Source organism: Protopterus annectens, chromosome 6.part0, assembly GCF_019279795.1.
Source record: "Protopterus annectens isolate FY-2018-M chromosome 6.part0, PAN1.0, whole genome shotgun sequence".
NCBI lineage: Eukaryota > Metazoa > Chordata > Ceratodontiformes > Protopteridae > Protopterus > Protopterus annectens.
Genome location: NC_056737.1, coordinates 453,909,724 through 453,929,945, shown reverse-complemented (window position 1 = coordinate 453,929,945; position 20,222 = coordinate 453,909,724). Strand labels below are relative to the sequence as shown.

Sequence of the window (20,222 nt, the reverse complement as noted above, 5' to 3'; positions counted from 1 at the left end):
TTTAATAGACTAAGGTATGGAGATAAAGGTCTAAAAACATGGCCAGAAAGAGACTACTAGCACACACGCACTTAGACTTATTTACTAACTAGCAATCACAGGCCAAGATAAAGAAAACTTACTCACTACAATAACTAATCTACGACAAAAGTTTAAGTAAATATCAAATATGAAAGTTTGACTGGCCAGAGCCTAGCAAAGCACTTCTGTTGCACCGGCAAACAATATCCAAGGACAGCACCAGAGCATCATGGCATAGGGAGGCGGTCTCGAGCTGGTTGAAGACCTCGAGCTTTTGTATCTGGCCGAGTTGGAGCCGAGGATCTGCTCCGAACCCATCAGTAAGAATGAACAGCGAGATAGTAGAACAACTTCACATTTGTTTTTACTCTATATAACATGCAGTTTATATATTGAAATTACTAATGAGATCAAAATCTGTTTTACTTAGTTACCCCCCCCCCCGCTTTTGGTGTCCTTCTAAACACCAATGATATAAATTGGGTATATGCTTTACAATTTACCCTCAAGTTTAACAAAGTCAACAGAAGACCAGCATTTTACAGCCACTTTTCTTGCAAACCATATTTCACAAATGTGATAAGATCCTTTAGTCTTCCATTTATTTACTAATTTCAGAGTTGCTGGTCTTGTTCCTGTTCATCTCCCAACACCAGACTCTAGTTCAAGTCCAAGGTACTACTGATTCTTCTAGTCAACTTTTGTGTTTTTTTTTTCTCTGTCTCTTAAGCATTTTCCTTTGGAACACTGGAAAAGGTTTCACAGTCAAAGTCTCTCTATGGACCTTACTATCACAAAAATGAGAAGCACAGTACACTTCTGATTGACTCACTTTTTGCTGGATAAACTATTTTTTATTTCCTCCTTTGCCTGTTCTACTTCAAAAAATTGCTTTGATCCTCTAGGAAAAAACACTCTGAAGACAGCTGGAATAAATCTGATTCTCTTCTGCTTGGTGTACAGTGAATAATAATTTTCTACAAGTACTACTCTGCTGTCTCCAATTTTAAATAAATAATCTGCCCTTCTTCCACAATTTTGTCAGGATCAACTCTTTCTGCTGATAAGATTGCATCTTTACTACTATAGGTCTTGACTGCTTTTTCATGGCCAGGTTTAGAGCAGACACTCTATGCACCATTTTAATTAAATTCTGCTGTGGTACTCTAGTCCAGTTGTTTTATGTGCTTTCATAAAATTAATACAGGCTGTTTCTTCTAGATTCTCTGGTACAGTAGAAAATCTCAGGTTTTCTCTAAGCACTGTCCTCTAACTCTATTTTTTTAAAGTTCTTCTTGAGAAAACTCAGTCAGCAGTTTTCTTCATGTCGACCTCTGATTTTTGCATTTTTATCAGTTCATCTGAAAGGCCAGTCAAAGCTTCCTCCATTTTCTCCAGCCTTTTGTTGTTTTAAATGATATACTCCAACTTTTCATGTATTTTAATCACCTCGGAGTACAATTTATTTTTTCCTTTAAATTACTGAAAGCCATCTTTAAATCAAAGTTGAAGCTTAAACTGCTTTTTGCTGAACAGCTGCTGAATCCTTCCCAGGCACTCCTTTTTCTCAGTTTCTGAATAAAACTGGGATAGCTGAAGTTGTGTTGTTGATCAGTGTGCAGCTAGCTTGGAAGTCCACCCCTGTCCATTTTCAAGCCCAACTTATATCCATCTATGGATGGCAAACAGAGAATTTCCCCCAGGGCTGCCCCCTCTACTACTAACAAACAAAGGCAGCTCCTAAATGCTTTATCCCATACATGGGCCCCCTCAAATTAGCTATGGTATGATCCCAATTATTGTTATTAGGGACTAATAATTAATTATCGACCACAGAATAGGCAAGACCAATCTATAACCAAATGGGATTGGTTGTTTCAAGCACAAAACGGGAAAATGGCTAGAATTAAAATGGTCAGCAAGGGCAGCTAACCTAGTCCTCACCTATGAAAACCTGAAGGTGTCTAATTTTACTTTGGAAGTATAAATGTTTAAGAAAAAGGATATTAATGGAATTGGTTTCTCATTATACTTTTTCTAAGCCAGCACATGAAAGCAGTCTTTACAAACTAGATCATCCATAAAAGCCAGTTTGTGGTTCTTGCAAAATATTTCATATAGATTAATATGTACCTGGATGTACTGTAAGGGAGTGGTCACTGAAAATGGCTAATGAATTTTTGGAGGTGGGTGACAAGTGGGTTAGTGAGGTTGAAATTCAGTCCAATACAATATGGATTCCTATTGTGTTGTTTAGCCGGTTAGGGAATATGAGTAGTTATTTAAATTTGAATGCTGAGAGGCATGTGATCTTAAGGTGCTGTGTGTCTTCTTTGACGTGTGTAAACTGAAATCCCCTAAATAGACTGTGATTTAAACCTTTGTTTTAGAAATACTAAGGGAAGAAAATAGCAAGCAGCTGTGTTTAGTATTATTCTATTAATAATGCACATAAATGACATAACATGACATAACAAACACTCCAATCAGTCTCGTCATGAAACCTTTTAGGATATAGAGCTCACACTCAAAAATATTAACTGGCAAGGCGAGGTATACCTCAAAATATTCTTCCTGCCTTCTGACTTGTAATTATATATAAAGAATGGGTAAAAAGGAGAGACGGAGTGAGCTAAACTTTAAACTAGGACACATTTACAGCACAAACTTCAGATTAGTGGCATGAAGCTACTTTGGAAAAAAAAAATTAGGAATTAATAATAGCCAGTGCTACACCTTTATATTTATTAGCATTGGGCATGTTACACCAGGGATAAGGCATTTGTTTTGGGGTTGAATGCGAGGATGCACATAATAGTAAGAAGTTTTACATAACTGACATTCCTGGTGAAGGAAAGAATGTTGCACTGACAAAAATGAAAAGGTTGTAGGTGACGTTCTAAATGAAAGATAGGGTGAGTAATGAAAGTCTAGGCACTAACATTTTATGTTACACACAGTAAAAGTTGCTTTGGTTTTAGTTATAACTGGGTTTTATTGGGTACGGAATGCTAAAATAGTAGCGGTAGTAAGTATTAAAAATTTATAGATGATGTACAAAGGAAGTCACTAATTATATCATGGTTTCTTAAAAAAAAAACTCACTTTCAATGCATTATAGTTGCTATAAAATCACATTACACAAATATTTATGGAATGCACAAGTAGATGACCAATTACATGCAGGTGACATGTACATTTCTCACAGTGATAGAGGACTGGAAATGACAACCATTATACTGTCAATCTTTGAAGCTATTCTCTACACAGAAGGACACTCCCCTCATCTCAAAGTCATTCAGGTGCAAGTGAGTCTAAGGGATGTTGTCAGCATAGAAGTGCTGTCCGAGGCAAAGCAGAAGCATAAGTTGCTATAGCCACAGAGCTGCCACTGAGAAAGAGATAACTTGGACTGATAATCACATGAGAAAAATGTGCATGTCTTGAAGAATCTGTGCAGAAAAGAGACAGGATCCATCTCTTCTAGACAACTGGACAAAGGTTGCAGACGTAAGGAACCACATATGAAATGTGGCATTAGAGAAGCCTAAAATGCGTCTTGCCAGGAGTCCTAAAGCTTGGAAATGGATTCTAGCAATGAGGAAAGGGTTAAGGGCAACAGACTAAGGCACCTCTGTCTCTTCTAGGTTAAGATGGCACTTATTCCTTGCACAGAGCTGGTCTCTCATCCAGATTTCCTCTCAAAGTTTCTCCCTTATCCTAAATTGCAGAAACTCATATTCCACAATCCTCCCGTGTGTACTTGATGCTAGTAGAAGTACACTTCTGAGACTGCTGCTTCCAACCTTTTATGACATCTGCCACTTCAGCTGCCTTCTATGGCAGATCATTGATGCCTATATGCGCTACAACATGAGTCTATGCATCCCCCTGATCATTCTCATCATTTCTTAAATATGTTTGAGTCGCACAATGACACCAATTTCAATAAATACTGTTCTTCCCGATATAGACTATTCCCCAAGTCTCTAAATCAACAAAAAACTCTTATCTGTCAACACTGGAGGCCATCAACTTTGCATTCTGCTCCATGCCAGTACTCCTCCTGTGTGTAACCGTTCCACCTCCATTTCCTCCATTCAAAGTCTTCCTCAATGTTTGTGCTGGTTACCGCCTTTCCTCTAGCAAACAAACATTCGCTTTCACATCCCTGTTGTGTTCTTCCTACAAAGGCCTCTCCATTGTTCCATCTTTCTGACCATCTCATCTGTTCCTCCCTGCCCAACTCCCTTCTGCATACCTTGTGGGTTGACTCCTAACTGGCTCTATCCCCACTTGTCAATACTATTTGCATTTGTCCTTCCACTCTGGCTTCCTTCTCCTTTTCCTCATTTTTGTAGCTCCCATTTTGTCCCTTTATCCTAAACTTTATACCATCTAATTTATCTGTACTCCTCTCACAATCTCTGCCCATATCCTCTTGTCCTCTGCCTTTCTCCCATCTAACTTTTCTTACCCCATTCTGTCTGTACTTCAACTGCTCCCTCCTCCTCCTCTCCACTAATCCTCCTTCCTTTAACATTTGACAAGCCAAGTCCATTAGCTATACTGTGAACCACCCTTTATTCATACCACTCATCCTCTACTATCCCCACAGCTTCTTAAGCTAAAAAGTGGTTTCACACACTGAGCACCTACCTCCCACAGCTTCCTGTCCAAATTATTTGAGATCTGTTTCTACACAACTTACGAAAACACTGCTTGGAAGGGAGAGACTCACCATATGGTGCAGCCATGAGTTAAATGCTTTTAGTGGGTTGCTCCTCCAAACTTCTTATGGGAACTTCATTCCACAGCTCCTTAATGTAAACTACTTGACTGTTGCACCCCACTGGAAAAACAGAGAAATGCTGTCCCCACTGTGATTTTCACTAAAGCAAATTGCAATAAATTGCATACTCCCAAATTTATACTTGTTTTGTCCATAAACCAAGCACATTGAATGGAAACTGACCCTTCCAAACCACTGAAAGTCAATTTGCAGATGAGCACTATTCCACAGTATGTTACAGTAGTCCTACATGAAGCCATAAAAGGTGAAGAATAAAATTTACACACCCTCATGCAGTTTGTAATCCATTGTTTCAACATGTTTAAACTCAGAGAAGCAAATCAAAGGCCATTTTCTTTGAAAACTGCTTTTTCAATATTTTGTAGGTCTTGTATGACAAAAGACTGGTTGTGTCAGCTGTGCACAAGTCTGTTAAGGCATGCCAGAGCAACAAAGTTTTCCCTTCTGCACCAAGAGTTTGATATGGACTGCTTAATATACAAGCAAACCTCACACACCCAGCAGCACTCAACATTTTCTAGTCCCATAAGAAGTGATGTGAAAACAAAGCAGCATGACAGGAGTAGCTGCATCTTAAAGATCGTTGCAATAATCATATCAACAAGGAAACAAGCTATGTACTAATTCAGAAATAAAACAATTTAGCAAAGTCTGAAAAGAAAAAATGTATAATGAACCCTATGAACTAACAATGTACATATTTCATTTGGATTTTCTTTATAACCACAAATCATTCTTTTTACGCTCAAAATATAAGTGCAAAAACAGCAAGACTATGGGACAAAAAATTAAGTATACTTACTTTTCATTGTAGTAAGTAAATTGATTTGTTTCCATTCCTTAGAATGTGTGCAAATATCTGTGTAAAAAATATAATAAAATTACTCAATATTCGACACTTTTTTGCTTAAAATCAGAAACAGCTTTCCTCCACAGTCTCCAGCTCCTAAAAACAAAAAAGGTCAAAATATAAAAAAGTCAGAATGTCCCCGAATAACATAACATTACCACAAAGAACCTCTTGTATGACCATCTGTTACTTTTGAAGTATGCATCCATGGCCTGAAATACTTTGTGCTCTGATTAAACAGTCAGCCCCACAACAACTTATCAAGGTTGTACTATTTCAAAAATATGTACTATATCGCTTTTACTGCTGATCATTTTCAAGAAGACTTAACATCAAACTCCCGTTTTAGGCCGTACCTCTTCTTTACTTATCAAGGGCTACATTTTCAAAAAGACTTGGAATATGGAAGAAAAACCTAAGCACGGATACCAGAGCAAATAAATAGCTATAAAATTCCCTTAAACGGTTCTCGCAGCTGTAAATGGAAAAGCAGATGCAACTTCAATTTTAATAAAAGCTGTTTTTTTTTTTTTGGGGGGGGGGGGTTGTTTGTTTTTTTAAGACCTAATAAAATGGGGTATAAAACAGTATAGGAAAAAAACTTTCAAGAAAACTCTTTCTAAGCCCAAAGTCTCAACAATATGCCATACTTCAGTTTCAGATAGCTTTCTGTATTTGTTATTCAGTAGTGGTGTTGGGGGGGGGGGTACCTAAAATTACAACCTTAATGAAGAAAAAAAAAAAAGGTCATTATCTACTGTGGCCTCTTGAAACTGCACCACAGATGTTAAGACCATTTAACACACAGAACGTTCAGGCAGCTAGATATCTTCCCCATTTGTATTGTGCATCACACATCCCTCAAATTCTAAAGTTCAGCAAAAAAAAAAAAAGTAAATAAGAATTTAAAGTGAATAACATGAACAAGGGAAATGGGTAATAATGTTACTGAAGATGGACTTGCTTACAAATCTATCTTTGAGGTACAAATCTATCTTTGAGGCACAGAAGTGCAAATGAAATGCATCTTATCAAGGCAAAAGCTGAAAATCTGTGTAACAGTAAAATGTTTTGCAGGAGAAGTCCCATCTCTGTACCCAATAATATAAAGGGCTGTTCACCACATCATCTGTAACACTCACGCAAACACGCACGCACACCATTTCAAACACTGCTGTACTGCATATGAGGCATTCTTAGGCATATTGCAGGTTCAGAATTGGTATATAACCAAAATATTACCTGGATTTTCATGTTCACCCTTGTAAGCATCTCAAAGCTGCAAACAGATCCCCCAAAACAGGATCTCAAGATAATGACCAGCTTATAATGCCTCACAAAAGTGGTCAGAGAAGACAAAGCGGCATTATGAAAAAAGTCTGTAGAAGTTACAGTCTATCAGATTGAGCTGGGACTCGAGAAGAGTCTATGTTATTCAATTAGAAAATGATGCAACCACCTGGAAACACTCTGCCTGGTAACTTATTTGCTTAACTAGTGTAAAGGATTTCCTGATAACTCCCTCTCCTTCAATTATGTTGCAGTAGTAATCAACCAGTATCTTCAAGGTTTCTAACATCTTCATTTTGGAGTGAGAGGCTTTCTATATTACAGACTGTGTGAAGGGTTTGTTTATTCAATGCAACAATATTACATTTTTAGCATTTAGTTTTAGACCATTTTCACAGCACCAACTATTGTTTAAATTTGGTTTGTAGTTTCTGCATATCGGAACAGGATTTGAGTGTTAACACCCAGTTTACAATCATCTGCAAACTTTGCTAACAAGAGTTCCACATTTTTTTAATTTGGAAATCTTAGAACAATATGCAGAACAGCAGAGATCCTTGCATGGATCTCTGTGGTACTCTACTGGTTACCTGCATGCTCTTGGAGGATCCACTTGCCACTCTTACAGTGTGGGATCCATTCTTTAGCCAGTTAGCTCTCAACTTCCAACACAGCTATCCAATGATCAGATTAATTTCAGCTCTCCCAATGCGAAAAAAGAGAGAAATAAGAGTCAGTGATACTGCCAGCTTAAATAAAATTTGGTTATTGACTACTGAGTACACAGCCAAGATGCCAGCAAAGAAGAAATCTACAGAAACTGACAGAAAATAAACTGGAAAAGGTAAAGAAAAAGCAGTGGCTGTGAAGAATCCTACAGCTGCTGAGCAAAAATCAATTCAAGCTTCAGCATTGGTACAACAGAGAGCATCCAACAATTTAGATGAAAAATTAAAATCAAATATACTCAGACAATTAAAATAAATGAAATACTGACAGAGTATATACACTCAAATAACAAAAGGCTGAAAAAAATAGAAGAGGTGTTAACTAGCTATTCAGAGGAACTGATAAAAAAGCAAAAAAATCAGAAGATGAAAAAAAAAATGGTAAGAGTTAGAAGACAGAGCACAAGAAAAAAAAACTGAAAATTTCTGCTGTACCAGAGAAACTGGAAGGAACAGACAGTTAATTTTATAAAAAAAATCACAAATAAGCAATCTGAGTGGTATTCCAGAGCAGGATTTATTAACTGAAATGGCAAATGGATGTATGCTCCAAACCTGACCATAAGAAAGCAGATTTATTTATTACAATTTGATGATCAGGACTGTCCACTGGGCCTGAAGAGCCCATTTTCAGTGGAGGCCCAGGGAGAAAAGCTTCACAGGATATAAACAATTTTACAATAGTTATACAAAAGTAAATAAAGTAGTAGAACAGAGAAAATACAGAGATAATATACAATTTGTTAAAAAAGCCATAACATTTCTAATTCTAGGTAATGATTTACAAAAGTACAGGCATTTCAAATGAAAAAAAAAAAATCACGCAACTAAAATATTTATGTACAGACAAAAAAAAAAAAGCTTTTTTTTTTTGGAAGTTAGAAATATGAGGAGAGGACAGAGAGAAGAAGGTGAGGTGGGAGGGGTAAAAGGTGGTATATAGTGGAGAAAGGGAGTGGGTTGGGTGGAAGTTTATGAGGTATAGGGTAGGACAGGAAGCAGAGGCAAAGGGTAAGATAGCACAGTGATAGAAGATTGAAGTACATAGTGCATGGGAGATGGCGTTAAGAGTTTATTTGGTAAGGGTACAGGAACATTCCCACTTTGAAAGGAGGTGAGAATGGAGAACAGTTTTGAAGTTTGAGTGGCTCTGAGTATTTCAAAGCGTGGTAGGGAGAGACTTCCAGAGTTTAGCTAGGGAGCAGGATAATAGTAGGTGGCCAGGAGGTCGACAAGGCCTATATACATTTAGAAGATTGTGGTTTTCTGATCTTAAGAGAGCGGTTGGGAATGTAGAGGGTTAAAGAGGAGGACAGAAAAGGACAACTAGAAGGTCTGAATATGAGCTAGTGAGCAGTAGTAACTCTAAGGAGTTTGAGGTAAGTTATTAAGTTAAAGCCATTTCAGGGAGTGGAGAGAGAGAGAGAGAGAGAGAGAGACAGTGATGAAATGAGTATCTGGAGTTGGTGGCAAATTTGGAGATTTTATTGTAACAGGTTACAACTTGGCCTGTAAGCTGAGCTGAAGATTAGTGAATGGAAGGGGGCACCATACATAAGATAGGGAAGAAGGTAAGTAGAGGTAAGGGTGTGGCTGGTGGAGAGGGTGAAGTAATAATTGTGTCAATACCGGGGACTTAGTTTTAGTGAGTTTTTTTATATTAGTTTGGATATGGACATCAAATTTATGAGTTTCATCGATTATGACACCGAGCAGTTTGCATTAGTATTACATGCATTAGTAAAGGCACAATCATACGCCAAGAAAGACTTTATCATGACAAAACTGTGAAAGAAGGGGAAAAGTATGAAAAAATGGAAACAGCAGAGTATTTGTGGAAAATGATTATTCACTGCATACAAGGCAAAAGATAAGCAAATTCATCTCCGCCATCAGGAAATGTAGAAAAGCAGGTAAGACAAAGCTATGTTCAGAATATATTTTTCCTGGAGATCAAAGACATTTGATGCAGAACAGGCTAAGGAGGAAATTTAAAAAAAATGTATCCAACAAAATGTGAGAAAACAAACAGAAGGAAACTCTACTTCATTCTTCTGACAATAAAGCTGATACAGAGACTGCCAGTTAAACATGTTCCAATGGAAAATGCTTGACAGGCAGTTAAAAAACAGGAGTTGACTATAACAATCGGGAATACATTGGAGTTGAATGAAGGAAGTAAAACAGGAAGACCACCGCCAAAAGTGAAATTAGTAAATAACCTGAAGACTATAAAGCATCCAATCACATTTGTGAAATATGGCTTTGTAAGAAAAAGTTGCTCAGAAAGACAAGACATTTGTTGATGCTGTTGAACTAGTGGGTGGATGTAAAGCATATACCCCACTTTGTCACTAATGTTTAAAAGGTCACTGAAAGGAGGAAAAGTAACCAAATAAAACAACTGTTGCTCTTAACATTTGCAGAAAACATTTTATGATATAAACTGCATGTTATATATAGTACAGCAGTTTTGTGTAATACACAGTCAGAGGTATTATATATGTGGGGAAGAGTATTTTCATATTAAAATGAATAAGTACAAAATTTAGTTGTAAGAAATATAACCTTTACAATATAACAAGAGAAGAAATGTACAAAAACAAGTTTAATGCTAATATGTTTGCTTCTGGGTTGGGTGGAAGGTGTAAATTGCACCGATTAGATTAATGTGATCTAGCTAGGCTATAAGCAAGGGTTTTCTCTAAGTAGGCAGACCTGAAAAATAAGAAAATAATGGCCACGAAGAATGCAAATTTTTCTTAAATCTACAAAGATGTTTCCTTGTTATTTTTTGTCAATTAGCAAATATTCAGGAGTCGTCAAAATATTTGCAGTTGAAGGCTGTTGAACATTCTGCTCGGAGTGAAATTTACAAAGATTCATTGCTGACTGCTTTTATATACAGACAAGATGTCTGCAGTGAAAGCAACAATTCTTGAGAGGTCCAAGTATTCTTTGCAGGGGGAAATGCAAAATTTAAAGATACAACTGCTAGCAGTTCAGTGAAAAAATAAAGTCTGAAGTTATAAGCCGTAATACTTTAAATTGTACACTGTTCTGTTAAATGCATGAAAGATAGCCACTGCACTTTTTCTAAGGACCAAGAGTTAAGGTTTTCTGAAAACAGGCAAGCTGTTTTCCACATCTCGAAGGGGAATTAGATAAGAAAAGAACAGACAGCAATTAGTGTAAGTGGGAGCACAGGCTGTACCATGTGCACTAGCAGGAATAACCTTAATTTTAAGTAGGTGATGTCTGTGGTGCAACTGGTGAGTGGGGCAATTGCTCATATCTAGAGGGGTAAACAATTTTCTGAAGATGCACATGTTCCAAGTTAATGGGGGATGGGGTGTTCTGAAAATGTATTTCATTTTTGTTTGAGAGTTTTCATCAATATAAAAACCCTTGAAAATGTGATAAAGGTTCAAGTAGCGATTAGAGGAAATAACTGTAAAAAGATCTGCCTGACAAACGGAGTGAGCATTTAAACACAACAATTAGGAACACTCCATTCAGAAATATTGACATGTACAACACAGGGATAGTAGCTTTTTATCTTAATGGCTATGTTACCCATATTATCTTGGAATATAAATAGCCTCATAGGTATACACAAAAAAAGTACTGGATTATATTAAGAAATGCATTGTGCAAACAGGAATGTCGCAGGAGACACATTTGGAAAGAAATGAGCATATGAATTTGACAAAAGATTTCAGGATGGATATGCAGCAGAATCAGGGGCAAAGGAAAATTGCATTCATTATACTAATTCATAGAGGAACTCCAACAGTTTTAGAACAGGAAAAAAAAAGACAATTGCAGATTTGTGGTAACAGAGGGCTACTGGCCAGGAAGCAGGATTACACTGGAATGTTTTACTATTCCCCCTAAAACTGTTATTACGGTGCTTAAGAAAATTTGGGGGAAGAAAATTAGCTTTCATCAAGGAATATTACTTATAACTAAGGACTGGAACGTGAGGATCTATTGGGGGGGACAGAAGGGAAAACAGAACAAGAGAGGGTATATTTCTGAAGAAATTTATGAAAATATTTGGTATGGAAGATGTGACTTCACTTGCAGCAATTTTGACAGAATTTACATATTTCCCAAAGTCTAAAAAACTGGGGTAGACTAGATAGAAATTATATTTCATAGGAACACGTGCATTTAATTGAAAGCTTCGTCACTCACCCAATAAGTACTCCAGATCATGCACAAATAAAAGCCAAGATAAAAATAAAGGTTAAAGAAGTAAAAATAAAACGCCAGTACTTTCCCATCAACCTATTAAAAAGAGAGGAATTTATGGAATGGGTAGTGGAAAATATTCAAAAGTTATTAGGGAATACATAAATATCTTCAAAATAAGTTATAAATAGTGGGATAAAATGAAAACAGAGTTTAAAAATATGGTAGAAATAAAGAAATATGGTTAAGCAGCAACAGGAATTACTTAGAGAGGCTGACAAAGGTTAAAGCATTTCAGAATAAGGGGAATTTCACAGAATAAGAGGTGGTGCAAATACAGGAGTGCAAGAGAGATAATAAGGGAGCACTGGGATAATATGCATGAGTTTAGAAAGACTGCTCTTAAGCAACTATTTCCGATAACCCCTCCAGAGCACAAAAACATTTAGCACAGTGACTTGTGTAACAGAAAAAAAAGAGGAGTTCTCGCCAGACTTGGTAAGACTATAAAAAGAAAAATAACAAAAATCCTAGAGGTATTGGAAACACTATACATTTTTCATAAAATTTCTGAAAAGAACAGATAAGAGAAAATTAAGAAATAAAAATATTTCTAGAATACAATAATGACAAGGTTAGAGTTAGTTGAGGCTCAACTAACAGCTGAGACAGGAGAAGATATAAAACTGAGCTATATAAATCAATCTACAGAAAAGTCTCCAGGAAAAGAGTTACACCTATGAATGTTAGGAGGAAAGCGGGAGGGAACGATGTGGGAGATCTTTAACACTATTTTAAAAGGAGGGGATGCACAAAGATCATGGAAAGAAGCTATATTTATTATCTAAAGATGGTAAGGACTCATAAGACCAAGCTTCATACAGACCCATTTCAATTTTAAACCATGATTATAAATTGTGTGCATCTATACTAGTCAAAAGAATGGCAAAGGCATTACCAAAATTGACAAATATGGATCAATGTAGTTTTGTGGAGGGGAAGCAAACATTTGAACACATTAACAGAATACATTAAGAAAAAGAAGTTATGTCTTACCATAATGTTCCATCAGAGTTGTTGATATTCTTCCATTCATCACTGATGGGTACGGTTCTGAACCCTAGGAACAGAGTTGGCCAAATGCCAAGCTAGCGTACACCAAACTCTCGAGCCACACTACAACCCACAATATCCTTCATCCCATACCTCACATCGAGTTTGCAGAACCATAGTAGCAACATATATACAAGAAACAGAAACAGAGGCAGAGGCCATCTCTGCGCAAAGACCCTAACACACCAAAACGACCCAAAGATCAGCCAGGAGCCTTGGCGGGGGAAGGTGGGAGGGTGTGATGAATGGAAGAAGATCAACAACTCAGATGGAACGTTATGGTAAGACATAACTTCTCTATCAGAAGTTGTTAATCTTCTTCCATTCCTCACTGATGGGACAGAGTCCCTAGTTACTACAGAATCTGGGTGGCCCTCATGGAAAAACATTCCGGAGAACCATAGAGCCAAAGGCAGCTCTACCCCTGGAGATCAGATTCAATTTGTAATGATTGATAAAGGTATGAGGTTTAGCCCAGGTGGCAGCTGCACAAATATCATCCATGGAAGCCCTAGCATGAAAGGCGACAGAAGCGGCCACAGCTCTAGTGGAATGAGGTTTAATGTGGCCAGGAGCCGATTCCTCCTCCAGATAATAAACAAAGGAGATGCAATCCCAAAGTCATTTAGACAAGGTAACCTTAGACACTGCCGATCCCTTTCTAGAGCCCTCAAAAGGCAAAAAAAAGCTGTTCAGACTTTCGAAAAGACTTTGTCCTGTACAAATAAAACCACAGCTCTCTGTGGACATCCAAGGAATGAAGACAGTATTCCACTTTGTTGGTATAATTAGGAAAAAACATGGGCAACTCAATGGACTGATTAATAGAGAATTCCGAAACCACCTTGGGTAAGTAAGTGGGACTGGTGCGAAGTGATACTTATGGAAAATCAAATAAGGATTTTTAATGCATAATGCTTGCAGCTCTGATACACATCTGGCTGAAGTAACCGCCACAAGAAACAAGGTCTTCCAAGACAGAAACTTCACATCACAGGTTGCAGCCGGCTTGAAGGGAGGTAGAGTCAAAGTTTGAAGCACCCTAGACAGATTTAATTGATTCCACAGGTTGCCTAATGGAAGGTCTAGAATGAAAAATCCCTTTCAAAAAAGTCTTAGACAGAAAGAAATAATAATGGGAATTCCGTCTGAACCATCATGGAAATTGGAGATGGCAGCAGAAGCCCCATTAAGGAAAAGCTCCGTCAGGTATTGAAGAACCGTAGCTACTGGAACAGAAACAGGATCTAGAGACAGCTCTTGTGCCCACAAGGAAAAATGTTTCCACTTGTCTTTATAAAGTTTTCTGGTACAAGGTTTGTGGGAGGCCAAAATAATATTCTGTACAGGAGAAGAAAGTGACTCAAGCCTGGCTACTAAAGGAAGTGGAGCAACCAAGCTGTCAGTTTGAGAGTGGCCAGATTTGGAGATGACAACCCTAGGGGGTGAGAGATGAGATCCTGCCGGAAGTCTAGATTCCAAGGGGGTCGAAGCAGGTGTGGCTGAAGGAAGGGGAACCAAACCTGACGAGGCCAGAATGGGGCAATGAGAATCATTCTGCTTCTCAACCGAGTAGCTTTCCTTAAGACCAAGGGGATCAAGGGGATGGGAGGATAAGCGTACAGGAGACCCGTGGGCCAAATCGAGAGTCAGAGCATCTCTCGGGGACTCCCCCTGTGGAGGAAAGAGGGCAAAGTAGCTGCTGCACTTCGCATTGGAGGGGGAGGCAAACAGATCGCAGCAAGGCCAGCCCCAGCAGCTGAAAATTTCCTCCGCCACTTCCGGATTGAGGAGACCATTCGTGAGGAAGCAGGATGCATCTGCTCAGCCTGTCTGCAATCACGGAACTCCCAGGGATGTGTGTAGCAATCAGAAAACAGTTGGTAGCTATTGCCCACTGCCAAATTCTCATGGCTTCGCGGCAAAGTGGGTAAGATCTGGTCCCTCCCTGCTTGCTGATATACCAGACCACAGACATGTTGTTGGACTGGATAGCAATTGGTCTTAAGAGGAGGAAGAAGAGGGTGGACAGCTTATAACACAGCTCTGATCTCTAGAACATTAATGTGTAAGTCGACTTCTAGAGGAGACCACGTGCCTTGAACAGATCTTCCCTGAAAATGGCTCCCCCACCCTATCAGGGAAGCGTCAGTAGTCACCGTGGAGCTGGGCTGTGGAGGTTAAAAGAGGCGACACCAAAGACTTTTGTCCATTCTCATCCACCAGAGAAGATCCTGCTTGCAAAGATTGGTGATGAGGATTAGTGCGTTCAAGGGATGATGATTATGAATCCATTGAGTTTGAAGAAGCCACTGTAACAGGCGCATATGAAGCCTGGCCAACGGAACAATGGGAATGGCTGCCGCCATGGAACCCAGAGTCTGCAAAACTTCCCTTGCAAACACTTTCCTGCGGTTGAGTATCACTTGCACTTGTGTTCTCAGTCTTAGGAGCCTGTGATGAGGAAGAGATATTAGACCAAGATGAGTGTTGAACATAGCCCCCTATGAATTCCAATTGTTGTGAGGGCTGAAGGTTTGATTTTTCCCAATTGATAGTAATACCCAGAGACTCCACCAGAGAGAGCATGGTGCAAGGCCCTGGTCAGTAGACGCTCGGTGTGGGGGGGGGGGCAATCATCCAGATAAGGAAACACCTGGAATCCGTGCAGTCTCAACTGAGCTGTCACCACTGCTAGAAATTTCGTGAATGCTCTGGGGGTCGTCGAGACACCGAAAGGCAGGGCTCTGAATTGAAAACGATTGGCTCCCAGCCGGAAGCGCAAAAGCCTCCTGGAGTGTTTTTAAAATTTTGATGTGGTAATACGCATCCCGGAGATCTAGAGAGCACATCCACACACCCTCCCGAAGGCATGGAAGGATGGATTGAACAGTGACCATGCGGAACTTGGTCTGTATAACTGACTCATTCAAATGACTGAGATCCAAAATGGGCCTCCAGTCCCCCGTCTTTTTTGGCACCAAAAAGAGTCTGAAGTAGAACCCTAAATCTGCACTGATCTGGGGGGACCTTTTGGATGACTCGCTTTAGAAGAAGCTTCTTTATTTCGGAAGCTGCCTCCTCCCTTTAACTGGGTGGAACATCGGAAAGGGAGAATTGAGGTCTTGGAAAGGATATGAGGGGAATGTGATAGCCTCTGGTGATAATTCTCGGCACTCACAGATAGTCGGTAATGGAGGACCAGGCTGCTTGGTGCAGAGAGAAACACTCCCCGACTGCTTCCAGAAGAAAGCAATCGGGCAATGCTTCAGAAGTGCTGATAGGGCCTACTGGGGAAAAAATCTCTGGAGCCCTGATTCCGGTAACCCCCTCTGCCCCTAAAGGGACGTCTTCCACTGTCGGGCCCTCCTCCGCCTCTGGAGGAGTCCTCGCCATGTGCGCGTCACGAAAGAAACCTTGCGACTTCTTGTGCCACAACTTTCCACTCCTCCGATTCCTGGAGAAGGAAAGTTGAGGTTTGGAGAAGCGCAGGCCCACAGCAGACAAGGTCTTTCCGTCCTGCTCACACCTGGCCAAAGTATCCTTGACCTTAGAATAAAAGAGCACAGAGGGCTCAATAGGGGCGCTCGAAAAGGAAGACTTGAAGGAATCCGATAGGTCAGAAATGCGCATCCAGGCATGACGTCGAACAACCACGGCAGTACCTGCTGCTCTACCTGCTCATTCGGTTGCGTGGGAGAGCAACCTCATGGAGGAATTCGAAATTGCAGTCAATACCTGATCCACGAGACGAACAATGTCTATTTCGGACACACTCCTGGCAGACCTAATCGATATCCCGGAAGGGGATTCAGGCCGGTCCAGAAAAGGACTGTAGGGTTGCCTGGCAAACAGGTCCACAGAAGACGAATATCTGGTCCATGGTAATGAACTCAATGGAGCAGAGGATTCTGATTTGAATTGCATAAACGGTAAAGTCAGCACAGAGAAGGAACTCAGAGCCGAAGTCACAATCAGGGTAATAGTCGAGATCGGAGCAGAGGTCGTTGGTGTCTGTAAAGGCGAGGTCGGTGCCGAAGTGTCCTGAACCAGACTGGTCAGAACCGAATAAACCATTGGTTCAGTAGTCTTCGGTACAGAGCCCGGCACAGACAATTCAGACGTCCCAGAAACTGTGCTAGGTGCCGAAATCGGTGGCACCGAGACAGCAAATCAATGCTCAGAGGAAGATCTACCAGTCTTAGATTGATGATTTTTGCCCCCATCACCAGCCAGTGAAGAAGGGTCCGAGTGAGGGCGCTTCTTATCCTTGCCTGGAGGGGTTGAGACCTCCGCAGAAATAGCCTTAGAGAAAGGAGAGGAAAGTAATCCTTTCAAAATCAACTTGCTGCGCCATTCATTTAGCGTCCGTTGACTAAAACTCGCAGAAATATCACATGGGGAGTCGCAGAAAGATGTGAGATGCCCAAACAATAAACGCATTTAAAATGCAAGTCACTGTTAGGTAATTTACCACTGCACAACATGCAATGTTTAAAACCTGAAGTACCCTTTTTCTCAGACATACTAACACTCGCTCAAACAGAGAAAGGAAGGAGAAATAGAGCCAGGCTACCAGCTATGGTATGAAGAGTTACCATGAGGGTGGTAAAAGTAAAGAAAAAGGTAGGAAAATACCAACAATGGTAAGAAAAGGGATACCTGTTGGTAAAGCTAGACTATAAGAAGACACTATAAGAAACATTTCTGGACGAAATACAAGTATGAATAATTCAAAACTACTTAGTTGGAGAGCTCTGTGAAAATGCTGGTATATGACTGCGCAGCAAACGAGATCTGGGGTATGGGATGAAGGGCATTGTGGGTAGTAGCGTGGCTCGAGAGTTTGGTGTATGCTAGCTTGGCATTTGGCCAACTCGGTTCCGAGGGTTAGGAACTGTACCCATCAGTGCGGAATGGAAGAAGATTAACAACTTCAGATAAACAATTATGAGCCAAAGGGGGGTAGAATGTAAGAAATACTGCTGTTAGTGGGTCTTGATGAAGAGAAAGCATTCAGAATAAGCAGATATTTTTACAAGTAGGCAAATGAAACATTTGCATTCTCTGATACAACAGTAAGGTTAATCAGGTAGAAATGCGAAGGATCGGAGGCAAGAATTAAAGTGGGAGTGTTGGTCTCTGATAAGCTGTGTTTGAACAGAGGAACCAAACAGGAATGTCCTCTTTCAGCTCTGTTTTATATTTAGAGCCATTGGCAAAGAAAATAAAGGACTCAAAATGCAATGATGTAATTGGTATGGTACTCAAGAAAAAAAAAAAGTTATGTACTCACTATAACATTCCATCTGAGCAGTTGTACTTCATTTGTCTTCAACTTGTGGGTTTCGGATCAGACATGACCACATTTTCCAGCTATGGATTCGAGCTCCAAGCTCCTCCCCTTATCCATAATGCCCCCCCCCCCCGTCTCCTTTCTCCCTATAGATCGAGTTTGCTGACCAAGTAATATCAGACACCTGACCCAACAGCACCTTATCATAAACATGAGTTACTACAAATTCCTGGGCCTAGACTGGGCCAAGGACCTCACAAGTTATACAAAGATATATGAAGACTGCACAAATGATAAGATTGGTGGGAAGGCTGAAGACAAATGAAGTACAACTACTCAGATGGAACGTTATGGTGAGTACACAACTTCTTTATCTGAAGTAGTTTACTTCATTTGGTCTTCAACCTGTGGGACAGAGTCCCCAGCTACCAAAAACTCCTGGGTGGCCTTCATGGAAGGATGTTCCAGAGCACCGCAGAGCCAAAGTATGCTCTTTTCCTAGACACAATATCCAGCTTGTAATGTGAAATAAAGGTTTGAGATGAGGACCAAGCGGCTGCTGAACAGATATTGTCCAGAGACGGCCTAGACCAGAAGACAGCTGACATAGCCATACATCGAGAAGCATGTGCCTTCACCTGTCCCAGCAGAGACATGCCTTTCACAGCATAGGCTCGAACAATGCATTGGGAAATCCAGCGAGCAATAGTTACCTTGGAAACTGGCTTGCCTAGAAAGGGTTTAGCATAAGACACGAATAGCTGATCAGATTTACAAAAAGGTTTCGTCCTGTGCAAGTAAAATCTCAATTGCCTATGAACATCAAGCAGATGCAGCTTGTATTCCCCTTTGTTTTGGAAGTTAGGGAAAAAATCTGGTAAAATGATAGTCGGATTAATATTTGCTTCAGAGGCTACCTTAGAAAGGAAAGATGGATTAGTGTGCAGCGACACTGTTTGTGAAAGATCATGTAAGGCATTTTGATACAGAGAGCCTGAAGCTCTGATACTCTTCTGGCTGAGGTAATGGCGACCAAGAAGGCAGTTTTCCAAGCTAAAAATTGCAAATCAACTGAAGCTGCAGGTTCAAAGGGTGCAGAGACTAATGCCTGTAACAGTAAGGTAAGATCACACGGAGGCGTAGGGTCCTTAACCGGGGGTCTAAGAAGAAAGGCACCTTTAAGGAAAGTCTTACAAAGTTTCGAAGAAGCCAAGGAAGACATATTCACCCTCACATGGAAATTAGAAACAGCTGCCAGTTGGACTTTAACTGAAGAGGAACTGGCATCCTGATGAAAAATACTCACCAGAAAATCTAAGACTGCCAAAAGAGGTGCACTAAAGGGATTCAAGGCCCACTGAGTGGCCCATATGGAGAAACATTTCCATTTACTACGATACACCTTTCTGGTCGAAGATTTGTGATCTGCTACCAAAATGGACTTAACAGGGGATGACAATCTGGGAGTCCTAATAATCATGGAAAACGGAGCAGCCAAGCCGTGAGCTTCAGAATGTCCAGACCTGGGTAAGGGATCCCTGAGGGATGAGAAAAAAGATCCAGAACTGGATCGAATGTCCATGGAGAAACTACCAGATGAGACCACAGTAAGGGAAACAAAACCTGGCAAGGCCAGAATAGGGAGATGAGGATCAAAGCGCTCCCCAGCCTTGGAGCTTTCTGAAGAAACTTCGACATGAAAGGAAGCGGAGAATAAGCATATAGGAGACCAGGAGGCCAAGTATAAACCAGTGCGTTTCTGGGGGGGTTCAGAGCAAAAAACTTGCTGCATTTCGTGTTAGAAGGATATGTGAAGAGATCGCAACAAGGACGACCCCCGCCTTAGAAAGATCTGTTCCGCTACTGAAGGATTCAGAGACCACTCGTAAAGCATCAGGATAGATCTGATGAGCC

The 20,222-nt window shown here is 40.2% G+C and overlaps 1 protein-coding gene across 1 annotated transcript in view; it reads right to left on the bottom strand.

Annotated features, from left to right (window-relative positions):
* LOC122803858 overlaps positions 1-20,222 on the bottom strand; it is a 1,735,734-nt gene that overhangs the window by 1,580,322 nt on the left and 135,190 nt on the right. Inside the window, exon 2 of the mRNA XM_044073540.1 lies at positions 5,637-5,693. Coding sequence (XP_043929475.1) covers positions 5,637-5,671 — 35 coding nt within the window. The 5' untranslated portion in view covers positions 5,672-5,693. The remainder of the gene's footprint in view (positions 1-5,636; positions 5,694-20,222) is intronic.